Source organism: Poecilia mexicana, unplaced genomic scaffold (genome assembly GCF_051168715.1).
Source record: "Poecilia mexicana isolate PSO_F unplaced genomic scaffold, ASM5116871v1 scaffold_18, whole genome shotgun sequence".
Classification (NCBI taxonomy): Eukaryota; Metazoa; Chordata; class Actinopteri; order Cyprinodontiformes; family Poeciliidae; genus Poecilia; species Poecilia mexicana.
The window spans coordinates 16,183,738-16,201,688 of record NW_028263387.1 but is presented as its reverse complement, the minus strand read 5'-3'; the positions used below and the strand labels follow the sequence as shown (position 1 = coordinate 16,201,688).

Genomic DNA, 17,951 nt, shown 5'->3' with positions numbered 1-17,951 from the left:
GTGATAGGGTCATTCAAATGTTTTCCGATGCCTGCAGTTTATTTTCATGGTTATAATTTTTTTATATATTTAAACTAATGAGATGTGTTTTTCTCTAATTAATTTAAAATACTGGTGAAATGGGCATTTCAAGAGGAGACCTCAGACATTCGAGGACTAGTTGAATGGTTGTGGTTCATCATCTGTACGTGTCCACCTGCTGGACAGCCAGACACTTGACCTTTTGTGACTTACCCTCCCTGTGTAGCGCGTCAGTGACTGTCAAGTCAGCAGTTTTCCCCATCATTTTTCTAGACAGAACATTTTTGTATTAAAAGAATTGATCTTATTCAATATTCTAAATCTTAAAGACAGTTTATTATTATTAGTTGTGAATCATCAAAATGAGCAGAAGTAAAACATCAGTGTGTGCAATGAATCTAAATGAGTATCGCTACTTGAATTCATTTTTTTGATGATATCCTAATTTCTTTACTGCAGTGACTGCAAAGAAACAAATGAGCGAAACTGTTTCAGTCGAAAGTTTAATTACCAAAAACAAAAAGTTGTTTACAGTTAGGAAGCAGAACAAGCATCAAAGACCGTCGATTCGCTCCATCATTCCAGCTCAAACCAAATCACTGCTTTCAACTTGAAATGGTAATGGACAGAAATCACCTGAGTTAAGTTTGCATACAAACTAAAGTGACACAACTGCTGGTCTTTTACCTCTCTGGCAGAAATATTAACAAATAAATCAACTTAAGGCATTTGGTAATATTGTGTAAATACAAAAAACAAAACTAATATACTGGCTGCATCAACACAGGACAGGATAATATCTGGAATAGCATGAAGATACAGTACTGAAAACTCTTTGTACGTACATTTAATGGATCTGTACACTGAAGGTAGGCTGACGCTTTGGCTAAATTAGATTTTGCATTTATTGAATAAGTTTTTTTAAAATTTGGTTTTAAATTAACCTTCTATAAAAATGCGCAACTCATGACGAGAACAAATTAAAAATCTTTTTGATGTCTTCCAGCCACCCAGTCTTTCCCTTTCAGCAGCAGGAGCAGCAGCATCTCAAGGACTCGAGGCAAGAGGAGAGAAGAAATGTCTTTTCTCCTCCTGCCCTCATTTGCTGCCGAGCGACAGCTGCGTTCGCTTCGCCGTGAGCTCAGAACAGCAAAACAGCTCTTTCTGCGTCTCTGCAGGTCGTGTGGATGGAAGCTCAGCCATAAATGGACAAAGAATGCGACTTTCGGAGGAGGCATGCGAGAATTGAACGCTTTGAGTCACTCCTGGCGTAAAAGCAGGACAGAAATTCAGCTCCTGCACCCAGACGCTTGTTTCGCTGTCGTCCTCCTCACGTTTTCGAATTTTTCATCTGGTTATTGTAAAGCACTTTCCAGTCTGATGGTAAAGTAAACATGATAAACATCTAAAAGCCATTTTAAATATTGAGTATTTATTGTTTGAAAAATAACAACTTAAATACTTCTTCTTGGAAGATTAACACAGAATGTCTACACAAATAACCCTTTTGTCTTTTCCAGAAAATAATTTACAAAGTAATGATATTAGACTGGATGGGGTATTGCTGAGGTCAAAGTGGGTTTTAGATCCTCATTTACTGCAAGCTCTTAACGACGAGATGTTATTTTGCAGATCAAACCGTCCCAGAGGCAGCTTTGGGCTCTGGGCTTCTTGAAGGCTGTCTGCAGTCACGTTATCATTCGTATCTCTTAGAAATGTGTTACGGATCATCTGAAATGTTCTAAGGCCAGGTGTGTCGGCTTAGGTGAGCAGCTGCCTGATTTCCCGGTGAACGTAGCACAGGAAGTCCATGTAGGAGGCGCCGCCATGCAGGCCTTTGTCCTCCACCAGGAGCTGACGGAACAACATCTCCGGTTTGTCTCTCTGCCTCACGATCTGCAGCTGAGCAGGATGAGAGAAATGTTACAGGTTTGCTCTTTGTAAAGGAGCTGGAAACGTCATGATGATGTGAGGACTCCAGGTAACACGAGGAGAAACTGTTCCGACTTTCTCACTTCCTCTTATTTTATTGGGATTTTATGTGGTAGAGTAGTGCGTGATTAATTCTTAATGATTTTTTTTAACTAATATTCTAGAAACTGCATTTATTTATTTATTTTACTTTACATCTACATGTTTCTCATAAATACTGACACCATACACCAGCCTTACAAATGAGCTCAAATTCTGAACTTTCACCTTTTGTCACATTACAATCACAAAAATTCAATCTATAACACAATGGTATTGTAAAGTAGAAGGTAAAAAAATATGATTTAACTTCTAAAAATATCTGAAAAGCTGTGTGCATTTTGTATTTATCACCAAAAAATAGGTCAGTGCAACTTCTTGTCTAAATAGTAATTAGTCCACCTGTAGGTAAATACAAAGTTATGCAGACATTTGAAGAAGGGTTTGGTTATAAAATAATACATGCTTTGAACAGTTATGTTGCAAAGAATGGGCAGACATTTAATTCTCTTAAAGCTCTGAGGTTCATTTCAAGCTAAAAGTGTTTCTACTGAAGTATCTCGGGGTGAATACATGTTACTAGCATGTACTGTGAGAAAATATGGAAACCACAAATTATTTTCCTTCCACTTTACATATATGATCTCTTCTTGTGGGTTTTATCATGTCCAGTCCTAATAATTGTTGCTTTATCATTTGAAAGTATCTTTTACTCTTCGTTTCCTCCTTTGGAAGCAGCTCGTTATTGTTTTAGTCATTACCTTCATAGAGTTTGGCCTTTTCTCCAGCAGCTCACTGATGATGGCTCGGACCTTCTTTGACAGCGGGTTGTCCAGCTCTGGCAGTGTGAACTAAGTACACAAAGAAGGTTAAAGTTTAAAGCACAGGTTTGTAATATTGATTCTACTAATGGTTACAAGAGCAGAAGAAGTGACATTTGTGATTGTAGGCCACATTAACACACGCATTAAATTCATCTGGAGACTAAAGCGACAAACCGTTTCATCCCGTACGTAATGAGATGATTTCTCACCATGTGTTCTTGCTGCAAATGGGCGAGCGAGGGCACGTTGAAGAGGCTCTGGATCAGATCCGGCGGGCTCGCTTGGCCCAGCCACAGGAAGATGGAGTGCCCGTTCTCCAGCAGAAACAGGCCGGAGTCTGAGAGGCGTTCCTCAGAGCAGCGGACCGGAGCAGGCACCACCTCGCCGCTAGCGTCCACATCATGCTGGGAGACGGGAAGCATGGTTTCGCTGACGTTTTGATCAAAGAAACCGCTGACCATGCACAGTTTGTCTGCTTGCACCTACCAGTGGGATGAGGCGTGGGTAGAGCTGCAGCTGGCTGTCCTCCACCCCCATAGCCATGACAGACAGCCGCTGGTGGGCCCTGTCATCTGTGGAGAGCTCAGTGCTGCCCACTAGTGGAGCCGTTTTCATCAGGCTGTTCATGTAGACTGGGAACACTTTCATGGAATCAGGCAGGATCAGCTGCATGCAGAAAAATACAGTCAAACAGGAGCTTTTGATGCCAAAACGAGAATCGCTCAATGTTAATTTCTTTATTTCTCCGACCTGGCTTGCAGCTGATGGGCTGGCGCAGTTCTTCCTGTAGCAGGCCAACATGTGGGCCGTCTGGTTGACCAGGATGTCCCTCACGTTCTTCACAGGCTGGTTCAGTATGGCACGGTAAGCTGGAGGCAGTAAGGCTCAACTTTTAAACACTTACGCAATTCTTCAAATATGGCCCTTAAGACAAAAGCTCAGTGTTTCTTCACATTTACCCCAATTTCAATGAAAAGAAGAACATTCTTGTCAACTAGTTAGAAACATTTACAGTAAATTTGCTCCAATCACCTTTCAAAAAAAAAAAAAAAAGGCTGATATAGCAGAAACTATAAGAAATAAAACTGATAGTTTGCGAAACTGTTTTGGAAACCTGTGTGTCACACACAACGAGATGTTTTGTTTGAGCCTCGTCTGCCTAAATGACATCCGATGCCCTTTACCGGTCTACTGATTCAGACACAAATAGCTGTTTTTACATTCCTGACTGGTGAGCCAGCGAGTGCCTGCACCAGCTTCTCCTTTGTTGGGTTCAACTAGAATATTTAATCCTTTCAACCAGAGGACACTTTTTTTTCTACTTTAAGCGATAAAACAGGAGCTGACCTGATTTGGCGAAAAAGTTGATGAGGGAGTCCGTCTCGCAGCACTTGTACATCTCAGACAGCTGCGAGGTGCAGTTCAGACTCAGGTTGTGGATGCGGAGGCGTCGCTGACCGCTGATGGTGGTGTACAGCAAAGCGCACTGGGAATTAAAGAACAATGAAATGTTCTCGCAGGATCCGTCGCCATGTTATAAAGCGGATCTTGTTTCTGAGAGGCGGACCTGCATAAAAGCCCCCGACTCCTCGCTGAGAGCGTCGTCGTGCTTGAACTCCACGGTCACAGCCTTGTTGCAGTCCACAGCCGCCATCTCCACGTCCGTGGTGTTGTTCATGTAAATGGCCCCGAAGAAGTCTGTGGCCCTGAAGCCTGGAGGGACACACACACACGGCACTGTGCAAAACATCTGCTGGCCAATTTTAACAATAGGAAGTAAAGGTTTGCTTTTCTTTACCTGTGCTGGTGCGGACTCTCATCACGGCATCGAATCCCAGGCTCTTCTGCAAATCCTTCCTCAGGTCTCTGAGGAAGTGCTCCCCATCGGTCGCCACCTGCCAGCAGATGGCACTATTGTCACTATTTGGTCTGTTTGGTCAAACAGGCTGAGAAATTAGTAAAAGTAAATACATCCTAACATCTCAGAGGAATTTAGATTTCATTTTGTGACTTAATTAAACTTTGCATGAAGAATATGTTTATATTATCTTTAAAAGATTGGGTGCAAGAAATAGAAAACGCTATACTTTAAACATCTTTTAGGACTTTGTTAGATGCTTTGACAGGTATAAATCAAGGTGTAAATGTATTACGGTTTTTACAAATTAAATCTAGCTACTAAATAAAAAAAGGGCATAACTTAAGCATCAGAATTAATGCACGTCTTTTCAGTTGTTTATGAAAACAATCCTTATTGTTTATTTGTTGTGTAACTACTAACATTTTTTTAAATAATCTTAACATTTTACTTTTTGTCACAATCTAAAAACTGGACTCGTTTCCTACACAGTGAGTGAAAAGCCGTCTTGAATAAAATTCTCCTGCTTTTTGTAATATTTAGATACTCCACCAGAGGGCAGAAGACAAATAAAAGATCTTGACTTGGGAAAACAAGTTTCAAATATTTTATATGTGGCATTAGAGAATTCAGTTTAACTAACAAAAAGATTGTCTTCATAAGTGGGTTACTTGAGTTATTTGTTCCTCTGAATTATGTAGATATTTTTGTAGCATAGTTTAGACATTTTCTAGATCTGTTTAAATTGCAAAGTTATTTATTTCATTAGTTTAGTGCACGCGTCGTCTCAAGGCACTTCAGAGAACAAACTGATTACATTTGTAAAAGAAATTTAAGACCATATCAATCAAACTAAATGGGTTCCACTTTAATCAAAAGCATTTCACTTTGATTCTAGTGAGAACACAAAGCAGTCAAATGCTAGTTTTCCATCTCGGGGAGCACAGCTGTTTCCATTCAGCTCTTTACTTTGCAGCAATCCCTCCTCCTGTTTGAGCATAAGGTAACACTGACACAGCTCCACGTAATCATAAAAATGACTCAGAGGAGAACCATAAGAGTTGCAAATTGTGTTTCTGCAGTGTCTTGAGAGCTTGTTGCGCAACAACACTGGAAGTATTTAGTCTGAGCTCCTTACCTGGAAGTTATTGTACTTGTAGACGGAGCCTCCGGTGTGTGAAGGCACGTCGGCCATGGAGGCCAAGTCGAGGTACTGGCTGGGGAACAGGAAGAGATCAACGCAGCATCCTTGTGCCACGCAGTCTTTAGACAGCTGCTCATACACTCCTTTCTGAGGCTGGAAAAGGGTCTATTGTACAAACAAGGCCATCAGTGTTGGGTAAGACATCATTCACTCTTAATGAGCAGATTATAAACCGACATTTAAAGAAAGTTCATCTAAAAAAGGAGCTCACTTTCTCCTTGTCGGTGTTGACCAGCTTTTTGTCGTCTCTGTTCTTCAGTTTCCCCGGAGCCTCAGCGGTGGGCATGGATGAGTGGAAGATGAAGAGCTTCCCGCTGCACTCTGCTGCCTGGAAGGACGACAACAGATCACACGCAAATCTGACTGGGTTGGCACAGTTTGGCTTGTGTAGCAACAAAAATCTGTGCAAAAAAAGTCCAGAAGTGGAGCAAACTGATATGTAAACAGTATAGTTCTGAAATATTGTGTTCTATCTGCTTCTTCCAGTTAACCACAAACCCTGATCTTGCATCAGAGAAACAAGCCGTCTGTTAGCTTTAGCTGAACACAAACAATAGATTGAGAAAATAAACTGCTGCTTGCCTAAGTGGGCTCCAGTCTGTAGTCCCATAAATCTGAAACAATGATCACTTCAAACACTGCTTTCAGTGTTTGTGTGTGATTTTAGTTGTTATTGTCCTGTGGTTTCATATTTTGAATTGATATTTTATTTGTATGCTGGTTTGTCTGATTTTTACTTTGTGCAACCATGGACTGCTAATGGAGTTTGAATGAACTGCATCCAGTGCTATTCAGATGTACAGGAAGATTGACTGGGAGAAAGCTCTAAGTACCAAAGTTTTCCATAAGTCATGGAGGGGACCTTTAAAGAGACAAGAGCACATATTTCTACTTCTACATATAGAAGCAGAAATATAGAAAACAGAATCCTTCAGCCTGTGAGAACCCAACACACAAACGGAAACACGTTTCAGTGCACATATAAACTCAAAGCAGTGCATGACGACGTGGATGATGACAGGAAGTGCCGCCGTGTCCCCCCTACACGCTGACACATGTCACGCTGTTGCTAACCTTAAACGCCTCCACTCCAGCCTGGATGACGGGAGCGAAGACCGTCTCGCTCTCGTTGGTGTCTGCAAACATGTCGGGGATCTGATCCAAGAGGCTGAAGAGAGGAGAGATTAAAAGCTGGTCAAAGCCAACAGCTGCCAGCCCTGCTGACTGAATGGGGGCCGTCAGCGGAGACATTTGCTCGCTTCCAACTTGCAGTCCGCAGGCACTCATTTTTTGAGATATGCATCTTACTTGTAGATGACGGCCCTGGAGTCCTGGTAATTCACGAGAAAGCCGTCAAGCAGAGGGACGAACATTTCGGCTGTGTCTGACACCACCATCATCTGCGGCTGGGCCAGAGCGCTCTTCACGTTGTAGAAGTGAAGCACCTTGTTATAAGTAACAAAGCCCACTTTTATTGCTGAGGCCTCTGCTCCGTCCTCCCTGGAATCAGCCAAAAAAAATAAATATATATATATATATATATACACACACACACACACACACACACACAGAGGACTTTAAGGAGGGCATCGGGTTCCCTTCAGGGTGGCCTCAACTAGTATCAAGCCAGGCGCAGAGAACGGAGGAGAGGAAATATTCTATTCGTTAAGGAAACAAATAACTGGATTAGTTCTGGGGGAAAGTTATTTTCTCTCATTAAGACAAAAAATTTGTTAACCTGGATATCTTGGATATAGCAAACCCACAGTTCTGATCCGAATATTAATATGCAAGGTTTAATGATTTGTTCTTTTGCTAGGGTGCAGTGTCACAAGAACCGGTTGCAAGTCTCTGATCCACACAGGGTAAAAATACAAATATAAACAGACGCACCAACAATGGGTAACTCTTATAAACTGGAACATCTGTGTCTTCTAAACAGTGAAATGAATGTTACAACACCACTGAGAGGGGAACCCTCTGGCCCAAAACCTTCATACTCGACTGAGCTCCGGAAGAACCAGCTCAACGCCATCTTGAAAAAAGCTCAGCAGTGAAAGGAGACAAACAATTAGTTGCTTGGCAACACTGAAGGCAAGTTCCAACTATTGCTTCTTGATTTTCTTTTTTTTTTTTCAGAACTTCCTTTAATAATTTTATTTGTGCAAATTTCTGATGCTCCTAAAGAGAGAGATTAAATATAGTAGAGCTACATGAGCTCTGCCAATACTGTCAATAGAATAACAAACATCCTTCTACAAATATACTAGATAGAAGCTTGTTGATGGTGGTTTCTCTGAAAGATATTTAGCAAAACATTTGAGCTTTATTCAAACATGTATTTGTATTATTGACCCTGTAAATTAAGAAAATCTATCATAAATTCAGAGTTGCACCTTGAATTCTTACTTTTACACTTTTGTGATGCCGTTTTAACCATCCAACAAAACGGTCAAAGCTAAAATATAATGCCTACAAGACCATGAAATCATCTGGAACTGGACTGTGAATTATGAAAGAGGGGTCTTACTAAATCTGACTTTGAAAACCTTTGAATCAAAAGGTTTGAGCTGCATGAAGCAAAACGGACAAAGAAGAAGAAGAAGAGTTTAGACAAGAACCTGGCTTATCTTTAGGCTTCACTGCATTGTTTCATTTAACAAGAAGACCTTCCAAGTCAAGTATAAACATCCCTGCAGGACTGGAACATGATCCAAGAGGGGTTTGCTTGGTGATGTTTGGCTTCTTTTGAGAGCTATATTTGTGATTCATGGACACATGAATAAAGAACCTCTTCATCTCACCATTAGCGTTAGCTCAGTCTACAGGTATTCTGTGAGTCTGCAGGTATTCCACAAAAACCCACTGATATTTACCACAACACAGAAGACAATCACACTTTGCCAACACTGCAAGTGCCAAATGCTATTTCCATATAGTTCTATTTAACTTATCCAGATTCGCATTCCCTCTAAAGGAAAAGTACGACTCATTAACGGCTCTGACGTTCAGCTGTGTCCTCACTCTACATAATTTGGTTTGCTTTTTAATGTAACTTTTTAATGAATGCCATATTAATTCGGCACACATTTGGCAGGACAGGTGGCCAACATAAGCAAGTCGAACTGAACTGACAGATTTTTATCCACGGTATGTTTTTGGTATAAAGTCATGACAGCAAAAAGAACAGAGATATTGTTGCTGGCACTAAAGGAGCATGTAAGGAGTAACCTAGAGAAGAGCAAGCTGTTCTCAAAGATAAATCAAAATGTCAGCAAAAGGTGGATGAAGCTCAAGGAGTTCTGTTTTTATCATTTCACTGATAGCAAAACTATGAAACCTTCACTTGACTCAAAGAACAAACTGTTTTTGCTGATTTTTTTTTTTTTAAATCAGAAAAGCGTTTTGTTTTTGTCTCCCCCAATTAGTCAGATGTTGGATGCGAATTGTAGCACCGATTTACTCGACTGGGAATAAACAAACTGGTTTTTAGTATTATTGCTTGTACCTGGGCAGTTTCTCCAGCAGAGTCTTGAGTTCATCGCATACCAGTTTGACCAGTCCGCTTTTGATGTTGGTGTAGGACACATCAATCATGAAGATATAGGCAGGAGGATTGGGAGGCTTATTGTTCTGCGAGGGGAAAAAACGCAGTAGTTTATTCTCTCAAGATGGACAACTAGTGACATAAAGGTGATTTCTTCTTGCTGTAAGCACACAGTAACAATTTCTTAAGTTGACACTTAAAGGGAGGTGGTCACAAAACGGCTTCCATGACAATTCTCCATTATGCCGTTTAACTAATGGAGTTAAACAGATCGGTGTAAGCCCCGCTCCTCAACTTGCGATTTTGACAGATAAAATTATTTGATGCTGTCACTGCTGGAACAGGAATCATGAAATAAATACAGTTGATTAATTATCTGCATCACCTATTATAAGATTGCATTTTAATGATTTTATGACATATGCAATAATTTAGGCACTTGATTAAACTTTATTTAATTGTACATTTAGTTATTAAAGATGCATTTATTTAATTTTGTCCGTTTTGGTCCTCCATATTTTACCAATCAAATGACTTCTGAAGGCAAATGATTGGTAAAAAAAAAGTGGATTTTATTTAGCAATCTCAAAGGAAGGGGGCTGAATATATATGGATGTCAGAATTGTCAAACTTTTATATGCAAAAAAAAAAATCTATGTCCACATTTTGTTTTAGTTCTGTAAAAAACAAGAGTTGTACTTGTGTTTGAAAGGTTTCACTCTGATTGCTTTGTTTCATTTGTTGTAAGCAGAATAAAAATAAATCAGTGGAGTGACTAAGTTGAAACCTCTCCTGCTGTTTACATTAGCAGCTGTCCTCATTTGGGACACAGATAATTTACATCACCGTCTCCCCATTGTCCCCTGTTTTCAGTGTGCTCAAGACTTTTGTCCAACCCTATGTCCTTGCTAGACTAATTCGTACAATGAGTAACAGTCTCTGGAAAATCTTGCGTACAGTATTGGCGCTCTTATGGTCGGATCCAACTGTGGTGTTTATAATCAGTGCCATAAACAGGAACAGAGCTGATAAATGTAGTTATTTCTCTGTATTAATCAGATCATTTTAAGTCAGCATTGTGTAAACAGGATAACTGCAGCCAGATCTGTTCTTGTAGTTTACCTTGCAATAATCAAGTGTGGCAACAAACTCATAGGATCCCAGGGAAAGCTCAGGCCTCTCGTAGAAGTCCACCCTACGGCCCATGTGGTCCAGGTGTTGAAAGTAGAAGACCGGCACTTGACGAGAAAGCAAAGAATGACACATAATGTAACCTTCTCTCATATATTATTTCACTCCTTATTACATTAACAGAATTTAACACAGTCTCATTTTCTTCGTGCCATACCTTCATTGACACAGTTGCAGAAACTGCACTGATAGCGACGACCGCCGTCGATGAACTGCATGTAGGGGCACATGTAGGCCTTGCATCGATTGCAGCGTATTGGGCCCGTCTCGCCATGGTTCACAACATACAGAGGAGTCTGAACAACAGAAGAAACCTGTTAAAAGATGTGCTACAAGGTTGCCATATGCTAAAGTTTTCGGTTGTAATGTAAAAAAAAGTTCAAAGGGCAAGGATTCTTTTGAGAGGCACTCTGCCAACTTCCTATCAACTGAAGAGTTTTCCAATGATCCTTTTATGCATGAGAAACTAAACGCTGCTTTAAATTATATTAAGATAATAGTTTACTACTAGAACAACAATATTTGAGAGAATTTAGTATTCTACAGGTGTTTTCTAGGTTCACAAATTAAAACCAGTTACACAAAGTAACTCTTATGCCCGATAAGATGATTTTTGAGCTATGTCCAAATGCAATGCGCTCAATAAGTGAGGAGAAAATATCACCTTTGAGACTTTTTGTCTAAACCACATTTGTTTTTTATTTGCCCCAGCAGATCTAACGCTAGGTCTAAAAGCCAGATGAGGAGAGCTAACATTTCCTAAAAAGGCCGTGTGGCATCTGGGACAGAGTGAGCGGAGGTGGAAAATATCTAAGTGAGTATTCTTCTTCCAACAATTATCTAAAGGAGGTTATTCAAAGGACAAATTAAGTCCTTCAAACAATGACAATTTCTTTGGGGAAAAAAAAAATTGAAATTCAGGCATATGGTAATAAGTGTGTTCACTAATTGAATAAAACCAAGTGTAAATGCCACTACAAGCAGATAGATATAAACAGCTTTAGTGAACTCGGCATAATTTAGAGCTCATGCTGCATTACAAAAGAAAAAGTCAATTTCGTCTGTAGACAGACAAAACAGTACAAGAAAAGAACCATCCAAGTGTTGAATAAACGCTCGACTAACATCAAAACATTGCTGTTTAAGTGAATCGTAACCTTATCTTCCTTCTCTGTGTGATGGTCCGAGTAAAAGTGAAGCTTACCTCATTTTTGGGCAACTTAGCAAATGGTTTAATGATGGACGCAAGAGGCACTTGGCACTGTTTGGCCAGCTCAGCGGTGCAGGGCAGTGAGTACGTCGTGCAGCGTATAAATCTTGGACTGGCATTCCCTGAAGTCAGCAAAACAACATTTCAGTATCGCCGGACACATCAAAATGAGAAACACTTTTGTTCTAATTGTAGCTAATTTATTTATCACTATCAAAGTAATGTTGCAACTTAACCAGACATTGTAAATGTATTAAAAACATTGTATTTCATAACATAATAAAATGCATCTTAAATTGAACACTGCTGTTGCTCTAAAAAGGAAAAAGAAGAAATATATTCCTGGTAGTTATGATACTTAAAACTAAGAACAAATGTTCATATTGAACATATTCCTATTGTTTGACCTGCATTAAATGAAAGTTTTTCAAGATTACCGCTTTGAGGATCACTCTCAACCGAAGCTCAGACACATCAACCAGAAATAAAGAGCCTATTATATTGGGTATGTTGGATAATGTGGGATATGTTTCATATTCATATAATCCAGCCAGTAGATTAAATGGAGGTACAAACAAACCAATCACAGGCGTTTGTCTTCTGTGACGTCAGAGAGCCTCACCATTGAATCAATTATGTACAAATAAAACACAAACCAATACCAGAGGTCTGAGTAGTCATTTAGGATTGTTTCAGATCGAAAATATTGGCACCTTGATCCTGAACTGTGAAGTCAGTGGTGACAAGAGGTGGGACCTGTCCTCTGATGTTTGTGCTAAAGACCTGTCCTCCCAGCCTCGCTTTGTCATCCTCAATAACCTGGGTCTAAAAGCAGAAAGGTTGGAGTAAAAAAAGGTTTACTTGATAATCCTTCAGAATTTGAGAGTAGAACAAACACACGTATGAAATTAAAGCAAGGTTGTTTATGGATTTGCTAACAAAACAAACAATTGAGTCAGAATGAACAACTACAGCAGAAAAGATTGTAATACAGCAGGTATAATTTATGCACACTCACTGTGCTCGGTATAGAATCAGGATCCAGTTTCTTCTGAGGGGGACCAGCAAGTCCACCTGGAGATCCAGGAAAGGCCCCTGGCATGCCTGGCTGGGGTCCAGACATGAGTCCCCCAAACTGACCTGCAAGTTTAAGAAATGCATCATAATCAGAATTAAGGTTCTACTCAAAACATTTGCCTTTGATTAATATTTTAATTTTCCTTATGGCTTATGAAGACTTGGAATGAGTCCAGTGTTGCCAATCCTCTGAAGACAAAATTCATAGTGGTATACACACATCATGGATAAGCTTCCACCTCTGCTACCAGGCTCCTGAATGCAGAACCACGGACAAAGATTTGCTACCTCCAGGAGGCCATAGTAGGAACTTCTTGCTCCGTCTAACTATCCAGACGAATATTAAGCTCCTTTTTTTAATAGGAAGATTTTACATGTTGTTGTATGTTTTTTAAAATCTTTATCTGCATGTTAACATTTTAACAAATCAAAACCAGGTTTTTCTTTCACCGGTGTACTTTATACTTCAGAGCCAGTGATGCAAAGCGATTAGAGGGTCTAAGTGTAGAAAGACTGTATGTTCTGTCCTATAAAGGGTTTGATTCTTAGTTAGTTCTGACATTATACTGAATAAATATAATATTAATATAATGTATGTGAAAAATATATAATTTAATACAACAAATAACCCTGCTGTGAAAGGCATTGCAAGCTAGTTACCTGATTGCTGTGGGTAACCTGACGGAGCAGTGGGTCCTGTACCATGTTGCTGGAAAGCTCCTTGGCCTGAAGGTGGAGGTCCAGGAAAAGGCCTGTTCATGCCTGCCATTGGCGGCCCAGTCATCGACTGTCCTCCCATTGGCGGCCCAGCCATCGAATGTCCTCCCATTGGCGGCCCAGTCATCGACTGTCCTCCCATTGGCGGCCCAGTCATCGACTGTCCTCCCATTGGTTGTCCTGATGCCGGCATATTTGTAAGGGGTGACTGTGGCGGAGACATCTGATTCTGAGAGGCCATGTGTGGTGCTGGGGCTGAATGCATCTGTGGCTGACCCATTGCTGGAGCTGGTGTCTGGAAATGTTGCTGGGCAGCAGAGCTTGTTGGAGGAGGGGGGTGGCTCTGCATGGCGCCTGGGGCTATAAGGACAAGGCAAAACATTAAGAAATGTCAGGTGTTAAAGATAACGGAAAACTCTGAAGTATCAGTAAACAACAACTTTACCATAGCTGCCCAGGTTCATAGCACTCATCTGATTAGCAAGCTGCTGCGTTGGAGGGGCAGGCGATGCCATGCTGTTGTACACAGAGTGTGAAGGCTGACCATAAGGAGGAGAGGCAGCCGATGGAGAGGCATACCTGTAGAAGGTTAGAACAGATTATTTAATTAAAACTGATTCAGTGGATTCTACTAATGACAGAATACCTCCTACCTAAGGTATTAGTAGTCTTAAGGTAATATTTAGAAAGTATTTGCGCTCATGACCTTTTATGGTGTAAGGTCAATGTTTTATACCTTTGCCAAATGTTATGATTTCACTGAATTTCCCTTTCTATCCAGCTGCTGTTCCAAGGAATTTACCTTTGGGGATGAGCACCGTTCTGCTGCACACTTGGATTGTACTGACTGGATACAGGAGGCGGTGGCATTGCTGCAGGCGAGGTAGGAGGTGACTTCATCATACCTGCAATGAATAACAGATAGTCTTCTACTGCTATGTATTACATAAATACATGTCGTCAAGCTTGGAGGAAGCAACACTTAGATGGTTTTGGTGTGTGAATTGGAGGTATGTTGATGTATTGGACAAAAGCTGTTAAATATGACGAGGAAAAAAGGAAGGTCACAGAGAAGGTTCATGGATGTAGAGAGATGTGACAGAGGAAAATGACAGGATTATGTCTGAAAAATTATTAAAACACAATGCAAAGTGAAATTATTTCATTGAATGACTCTTTAAACAAAGCTTGAAAGTATTAGGTAGTAGAGAAGTTTATATCCAGCTCTGACACTTTTTCCTGTGGCTAAGAAGCAGATGCTTTCCACCTAGAAGTTTGTAAAGTCAGAACATTTGTTGAGTAAGAAGCTGCTAACTTACTTAATGGTTTATAAAAACATAAACAAAATTATTTTAAAATTAACAGGGAGAAATACAAGGATGCCTATTCGAGTGGGTTGAGATATTGCTGCAGTAGTTTGGACTAGAATATTGCAAACGTCTAAACCAGTGTAAATCCACGCATGAATCGCTGGCTGTGTTGAGATTTAAGATTAACATGCACCCTGGCTGACTGAGAGAAATGTAGACAGGGCTAAGCAAGACCAATCATAGTTGACATTAGAAGCTGGTCCTGTGTGATCAGATCTCTGTTACCCACTTTAGATGCCAATCACTGCAGAGCAACATCACTTGGTGAGTTGTCAGCAGAGAAATAAACAGGACATCAACACGTCTGCTGATGTTTTCAGTCAGTGTCTTTTCACAGCTAGAGTGAGATGAAGATGATCCACTGTGGCAGTGCCAAAAGGAAGAAACTAAAAGAAGATGCACAAACATAAACTGCTTTTCAAAAGTATTCATAACCATTCAGCTTCAGCACTGATGCAGTGTTAGTTTCGTGTCACTGATAACATTTCAAAGGTAGGCCAAAAGCTTTTTGTAGTAGCATTTAAATTGGGAAAATGTCTGTACATGAGAGCTGGTTGCAGCAGTGATTTAATGGAGCAGGAAAACTTGCACGCAGTGGGGAAAAAAATGAAATACTTAAATAAAATATTGATAACATGAGGTGGACTGAGCAGATTCTATTCACACAAACTGAAACATCTCTTTTAGCATTCTTTTGTAAATGTGATCGTACCTGCTGGTGGAGCATTAAATCCCTGAGGTGGTCCTCCGTAATGTCCATAGAGGGGCTGGGCAGGGGGAGCTCCAAATCCACCTTGGTACCCCCCTATTCCCGGCTGGGCCTGGGAGTATGGGGGCGCAGCTACGTAACCCTGTTGGCTCATTCTGATGGGACGGCTGTCACTGTCTGTTCATACCAACCTGGTAAAACATAAAGTTTATAAGATACATGAATTAGTTCTTTGTGGTTGCTCATTTAATTTTGTATTTTGCGTAAACCGGACGTAAACAAGCAACGTGAACCTCAGCTGAGATTTGACCTCATTCTGTTATCAACAATGTGTGGCAGACCTTCGACTTTGCTTCCTGATAGATAAAGCAGCATTGCTTCAGTTTAAATTTTCTTCTAAGAACACCACACTGTAAAACGCAGTAAGTTTAACTAAAGTCAACTCAAACAATTAAAGTGTTTACTTTAATGCTTATTCAAAATCGACTGCCACTGCTTAATTTAAACATACTTTTATTAGCCTAAAAATAAGTTTTTATTTAGACAATTAAAATAAATAAAGATTAAATAAGAAAATAAAATTTAAGGGGAGAAAACTTCTAGCTTACCGTAGATGTACCAGCTTGGTTTATTTAGGACAAGTTTTTTTTTTAAATTTGATCCAAATTGAAAATATGTTTAAAAGCTTTGAAATTCCTTTCTAATCCTTTTTTTTAATAGAAGCTAATGACTTTGTATTTCTTAGACTAGGGAATTATTGTTGACTTTCAATAACTTTTAGCCTACTTCGTGCTGTCAAGAAGGTTCGGCTTCATTGATTTCACAAGTATGGCAGTAATCAGGCATGGGTGTGCCTAGTGGATATAAACAACTATTTTACAGACCTGTACACGTTTTCCCAAGATTACAGAAGATAGTCCTACGTGGGATTAAACTCCACTAGCATCTAACCAATATGCAAAAAAGCTCAGCGTTCACTCCAAGTGGGAGGTCCCAGATGATAAGACTGTAGAGACAGCATCATTTTACATGGTATTGTTTTAACAATTGCCATATCTACTGCAATTTGAGATTGAAAAGTGTAATTAAGATTACTCTGAAAAAAAAAAAGTTATTAGAACACAACCAGCTGTAATCAATAAAAAACTGTATTAATCTTCTAATCAGATTATGGTGAGCTCTAAGCAAATCCAGCAGAATTACAAACTATTTCAAATGAATTAATACAAGGAAAAAAACAATATGCGGGTAGACCTACAGTTAATGAATGGAAGTGACTATATAGTTTTAAAGTGGAAAAAATGTGCTGTTGAGTTTTATTATGCACAGGCTCGTTGCACAAATTACAACAAAAATACATCACAATATGTGTACGGGATCTTGCAATTTAAAAATCGTAGCTGTATAAGTTTCAACTAAATCTACGTATTCAAACAGAAAGCTTATGACCCTGCAGCTATAATTAACTTTTTAAAAACCAGCCACTGGGCACAGCTGGGTCATTAAGCAACAGCTGCGTATTAACAACTTCATCTAATGCTTTTAAACCCCGGAAATATGTTATTTTAAACACAATTCGACCTATTTAACACGTACATTGTGACAGTTTTGGTGGGGTTTAAGGTTCTATGCTTGGGGAACTGCGCAACTTCCGAAAATTGCCACGTCAAAGTCCGTTATGATGGGTAAAAAAAGAAAGGAAAAAAAGGCGTTACAACTCTTCATTAATCAAAACACAATTTGCCGGGCATGTTTGCCATTTTGTAAAAGGAATAGTACTTTAATAACATTGGCCTTTATATACGTTTATAAAAACATGACATCACACTGTTACTACATATTAAGGCATCTTTGCGAGTAAGCGGAAAGCGCTACAAAGTTTCCATCTGTGAGACCACGTTTCACATTAAATGTTACCTGAGGAGGAAATATTATTAATCTAAGGTGTAATGGTGTCATCATTCCTGGTTTGTGTTATTTACCTGAACAGCGGGGCAGAGAGATAGATCCTCTTCTTCTCTGAGAAAAGCGGAGTGCCACGTCAAACTCCACAGAGCACCGGGTCGCTCCGCTGCCGTGACGACGACAAACCAGCCATCTTTACGGGGCGTGAAAGCTTTTCAAAATAAAAGCACCAATGATGAAGACACGCTCTCGCATCAGGGAATTAAAGTAAACTTGACGTCGTTTTCTCAACGAATCACACTGAACCTGTCTCAAATCAACATTTTACAGCCAAATAAAATTCATCT

The 17,951-nt window shown here is 39.9% G+C and overlaps 1 protein-coding gene across 1 annotated transcript; it reads right to left on the bottom strand.

The window, feature by feature from the left end:
- Window positions 1–510: 510 nt before the first annotated feature.
- Window positions 511–17,785, bottom strand: sec24d (SEC24 homolog D, COPII coat complex component). The gene is made up of 23 exons (XM_015008314.2): window positions 17,682–17,785; window positions 15,703–15,890; window positions 14,423–14,525; window positions 14,066–14,199; window positions 13,564–13,980; window positions 12,845–12,966; window positions 12,540–12,651; window positions 11,821–11,948; window positions 10,774–10,912; window positions 10,548–10,663; window positions 9,387–9,511; window positions 7,187–7,378; window positions 6,953–7,046; window positions 6,090–6,206; window positions 5,813–5,983; window positions 4,615–4,711; window positions 4,384–4,529; window positions 4,164–4,302; window positions 3,567–3,685; window positions 3,303–3,482; window positions 3,026–3,220; window positions 2,754–2,843; window positions 511–1,923 (listed from the first exon to the last, which is right to left on the bottom strand). Exons 2-23 carry the CDS (start codon window positions 15,851–15,853, stop codon window positions 1,783–1,785), a joined length of 3,228 nt encoding a protein of 1,075 aa, XP_014863800.2. The 5' UTR covers window positions 15,854–15,890; window positions 17,682–17,785; the 3' UTR covers window positions 511–1,782.
- Between the last annotated feature and the right edge of the window lie 166 nt (window positions 17,786–17,951).

What these genes read in the sequence shown, in the direction of transcription:
- sec24d (XM_015008314.2), bottom strand. Translation starts at nt 15,853, where the DNA reads ATGAGCCAACAGGGTTACGTAGCTGCGCCCCCATACTCCCAGGCCCAG. An exon ending in CTGCTGGAGAAACTGCCCAG is followed by an intron (nt 7,379 to 9,386) that starts GTACAAGCAATA and finishes GGCTGATTCCAG; the next exon opens with GGAGGACGGAGCAGAGGCCT. An exon ending in TCCAGGGCCGTCATCTACAA is followed by an intron (nt 7,047 to 7,186) that starts GTAAGATGCATA and finishes TCCTCTCTTCAG; the next exon opens with CCTCTTGGATCAGATCCCCG.